This window comes from Frankliniella occidentalis, unplaced genomic scaffold (genome assembly GCF_000697945.3).
Source record: "Frankliniella occidentalis isolate FOCC.00 unplaced genomic scaffold, Focc_3.1 Scaffold229, whole genome shotgun sequence".
Lineage (NCBI taxonomy): Eukaryota > Metazoa > Arthropoda > Insecta > Thysanoptera > Thripidae > Frankliniella > Frankliniella occidentalis.
The window spans coordinates 566412-570652 of NW_026267355.1; the positions used below are offsets into that span (position 1 = coordinate 566412).

General features: G+C 40.5%; 2 protein-coding genes across 2 annotated transcripts in view; one reads left to right on the top strand and one right to left on the bottom strand.

Moving 5' to 3' along the window:
• Nucleotides 1–6: 6 nt before the first annotated feature.
• LOC127750664 (uncharacterized) lies at nucleotides 7–4022 on the top strand. The gene is made up of 6 exons (XM_052272905.1): nucleotides 7–118; nucleotides 198–569; nucleotides 664–729; nucleotides 832–1111; nucleotides 2282–2351; nucleotides 3319–4022. Exons 2-5 carry the CDS (start codon nucleotides 355–357, stop codon nucleotides 2309–2311), a joined length of 591 nt encoding a protein of 196 aa, XP_052128865.1. The 5' UTR covers nucleotides 7–118; nucleotides 198–354; the 3' UTR covers nucleotides 2312–2351; nucleotides 3319–4022.
• The window catches only part of LOC113212362 (trinucleotide repeat-containing gene 18 protein-like), a 31219-nt gene continuing 30562 nt past the window's right edge, over nucleotides 3585–4241 (bottom strand). Inside the window, exon 4 of the mRNA XM_052272906.1 lies at nucleotides 3585–3613. Within this exon, the coding sequence (XP_052128866.1) occupies nucleotides 3585–3613 (29 nt within the window). The remainder of the gene's footprint in view (nucleotides 3614–4241) is intronic.

Here is a 4241-nt window from a genome sequence, read left to right on the forward strand (position 1 = left end):
CATTTGCAGCTGGTGCCAAATCCAAGGCATGTTTGTGCAAGGATCATTTCGCTCCAGAATCTTTTACTCGGCAAGGGAATTTGAAGAGAAATGCTATTCCCACAATCCCACCGCCTGAGTGAGTAGCACATTTTAATAAATAGCTGTTACCTTATCAGTGTTCTGAATCTTGTGTAATTTTGTTTCGTTGCACTCAGGTTTACTGGTGCTGTGGCCTATAAGTATGGTTTGATACCAAACGAGTGGTCTCCTTTACTTTCTGCTGTGAATGACTTTCAGAAGAGTTTCTCTGCGTTTGTTGCTACTGTTGAGGAGGACCCACTTGAGCTAGATTGTGGTACAAATGATTGTGAGATGCGGGAAGAACAACCGTCTGCTGTTCAGGAACCTTGCCCCAATCGTAGTCCATGCTACACTCAAGCAGAAATAGTGCGTATGCCAGTAGTGATTGACTTGCCAATGGAACCCGTTCGAGCTGAGAGTCCAACCTCTGAGACCACCAAGGTTATGTCAGATCGCTTGTCAGTGATTTATGAAGAGACACCTGACAATGAGAATTTGGCTCCCAGGTAATGTTGCATATATTTATAATTAACTACATTTAGTCTTTAAGTAAATTTTTAGTTGTACGTGCTCATCAGTTTTGGAATGTTTTTCCTGTAGCAGTCAGCAAGCCGCAGTTAAAGCGAAGACAGGTTCTTTTGATAGTACAACTGCTACTTATCCAAGGTAAGGTTCGATTGGATGTGGGTTTGTGCATTTCTCAGTTCAGTTCTAATTATATCAGTCATATACACTGACCTTCATTCTTTCTGTGCTTTTTATCAACAGTGGTAGTGAGCAAGGTTCTCCACTAAGTAAACTAGTTAAAAGAGCAACCCCACAGAAACGCCACTTTGAAGAACTGACTGAGGAAGACATGATCTCTCCAAAGAGGGGAAGGTTATCCTATGAATTAAGTAAAGAAACAGTGGATGGTTACCGGCTAAAAATTAAGACCCTCAATCAAAAATTAAGGAGAGCACAGAAGAAAATTAATACCTTGCAGGCTCTCCTAACCCACTTGGAAAATGACAGATATATTGAAAAAGATGTGGCAACACTTATCAAGGTACAGTAGTGAGTGGAGTTGTAATACTCATATGTGCATCAAAATAAGTTCTTCCACTATGTCGTACTGTAAAGGAGGATATCCCACTGTGATCTTGGCCCTGTGCATTAAATGCTGGCTTAAACAGTTCTAGTCACTGTTACAACTGTATCTGTAATTCATATGCTGTGATATTTTAATAGTAGTTGACTCATCTGTCAAACAGATGTTGTCAAACAGTGCAATATTTTACATACTAATATATTTGAAACATTCCCTGAATGTTGTTTGTTGTTTATTTATTATCATTTTTAAAAATAATTTGTTGAGATTTATTTTTGATTTTCTTTTTTTGAGAATTGAGGACTTTTCACCAGTGGAGACACTGTTTCTCAACAGTATAATTTTTTTACTCTTTGCATTTTTCTTCCAAGTGACTAAGAAATTAGCTGCACGCACAGATAAGGTTAAACAAACAGTGAAAATCGGAGTCACGATCGGCGTTTCTGCCAAATACCGATAATACCTACTCATACAATTATTGATCATAGGATTTTAACCAGAATTTTAGACTGGACCTCGCCGCTTTTTGTTATTAATTGCAAGGTATAGTGCTTACTTGTTTCCAGTCCAGAATATTGAATTGTTCCATTCCGGTTATTGTTGTAGGAGGTTATGCTCCTGTGGCTCAATTTTTTACACGCCCAATTAAGTTGTAAGTTATTTTTTGAGGCCGAGCAAATGATGCCCGTGATGTAAATAACTTGGCTCACTGTTAGCTTTGTTGAAAAAGTGTTGAATGGGTACACTCCTCCAATCCATGCAGTATGTTAAATACTGTTGTAGGTCCTAATGCAAATGGGTGAACCTGCCAGTGCTTTATCACATATCATATATTTTACTCTATATTATTCTCGTGGAACAGAAAACTTTATTACTCTCTGGTTGGGGTGCAAACCGAGTGGTACCATTTGCGTAATCCCCCAAATAATCAATCAATGTGCGTTGCAGATAATTTGCAGCTGCCCCTTCGTACTTAATGCTTAGTCCAGTGCCAAAATTAGTTATTTGAAAGACCATAGTCATTTAGAGACGCATGGGGAGAGAGGCATTTAAAATTGTATTGTATGAGTTATTTATATGTAATTAAAAGTTGATGAGCGCTAAAAGTACTGTTTAATATGATTGCAGGATCTCGACCCAGAAATGTTCTTGACATGAGCAAGAGAAGTCTATGGAGTCATTTTACCCAACAGAATAGGTGAGTTGACATGACAGTAACGGCCAACGCAGGTCCAATTTGTCTCTGTACAGACACTATGAGGAGCTTCCTTTCGTGTGCATCAAAGGGTACTTTTTGATGTTTTATGTGGTGCCTTGGTTCTTTGTTGTCGATTTCAATCCTCCTCTGTCAAAATCCAGGCTGATTTGTTATCACTGAAAATGTCTTTTAAAAATCTTGGCAATTTGGAAATTTGCTGGAATTGGTTTGGATTGGTAGGGCAGACTCCCTTTTCACATGCTCTGTCTAAATATCATGGGGCCGACCCACTACAGCAGAGCTCTTAGCCAGTGCGCCTTAGGTGGCCTACCCGCCCTTAGTTAGAGAGACCAGCTCTTATAAAACTAAAGTTTCTGTGGACAGGGGTGGTTTCTGACAGAAACAAAGGTAGTTTTGTGGTGCCTGGTTCACTCCTGTCGATTCGAATACTCCTCCATCGCAATCCGGTCCCATCAATTTATAGCCTTTGTAAATTTTGCTAAAAATGAAAAATCGAAAATCGCTGGAAATGGTCGAAATGTCGAAATTTCGCGCCGCCGGTCCATTTCAAGTGAGTTGCGCCTGTTCTCCTTGGACCGGTTCGCCTGCGTGGTAGGCAGCCCATCGTACGCTACCCGCCAGATTCAAAAGACCTCCCCTTAAAACTCAAGTGTCTGGACAGGGGTGGTTTCTGGCGGAACCAAAAGTAGTTTTGTGGTTCCCTGGTTCACCCCTGTCGGTTCGACTACTCTTCGTCGAAATCTCGACCCACCCATTTTTGCTAAAAATGGGAAGGCTTATAGCCTTTGTAAATTTGGCCAAAAATGAAAAAAATAAAAATCGCTGGAAATGATTTGAATTGGTCTAGGAGAGTCGCCTTTGACCTCCTCTGTCGAAACTGCGTGCTTCCTGCCTCTTTTGCATCCTGTTTCTTCGACTATAAAATTGCATCTTTGGTTTGCTGCAGGAAGATCGACCCGGAGGTGCACCTGACTTGGACATCAGAAAAGCAGCCTATGTGTCACCTGCTGTATGCTGAGTTGGCATCGTAGCACACAGCAGGAGGAATCGCTCCTTTTTCTCACGATCGTAGGAATGAATCTGGTAAGTTTTGACTTTCAATGTGATGTTAACATAAAATACTAGCACATTTATGGTTGTCGTGTCTGGTAAAAGTTTATTTTGGTATTGTTTCTATTTGGGGGTTACTTGTCATTTCTTTACTGCTTATTCTTATTCCATGTAAGGCTTATTACTTGAGCCTAAAATGTATAGTCGTGTTTTAATTTTAGTGCGGAACTGGAGGCAAATCATTAGGAGTATCTGACAGTAATACTGCTATTTATTTCATTTGTATGGTGCAGTTGTAATAAAATAGGAAGTGATGCTGCTTCTTATCCAAAGGGATGTGCCTCGGCCTGGACTTGATGCTTACCACCTGTAACATAGAAAGTTCCTTCAATGAGTTGGCGTCACAGTGATACAGATGGACCAGAACATGTTTAAGTTAAACTCTGAGATAATTTGAATTTAACTTAGATTTTTTTCCATTCTTTTTCAGGTATTTAGATTCGCCTAAAGTCAGCAGCAGAAACAAGCCAGCTAATTGAGCAAGATGTACTCTCATAATGTATATGATTTGAAACAATAAAGAATTAAATTACTATCCAACATTTTACATTATTTCGTAGACCTGATTCTACGCTGCGGTAACTGTGGATGTAGTAGCAGACTGCCACCACTACAGCAGTGACGTCACGGGCGTCTCGGATGCAGCTGTAGTTAGCTGTGGAGGCAGTAGTAGACTTACAGCAGGATGCCGCTACTACCACCCCACAACCACCGCAGCAGCACCTGAGAATTGAGGACTTTTCACCAGTGGAGACACTG

Bases quoted from the DNA above. Each gene is read 5' to 3' on its own strand.
- LOC127750664 (XM_052272905.1), top strand. From the start codon at position 355: ATGCGGGAAGAACAACCGTCTGCTGTTCAGGAACCTTGCCCCAATCGT. The intron at 570-663 runs GTAATGTTGCAT...TTTTTCCTGTAG, and splicing joins AATGAGAATTTGGCTCCCAG to CAGTCAGCAAGCCGCAGTTA. The intron at 1,112-2,281 runs GTACAGTAGTGA...ATATGATTGCAG, and splicing joins ATGTGGCAACACTTATCAAG to GATCTCGACCCAGAAATGTT.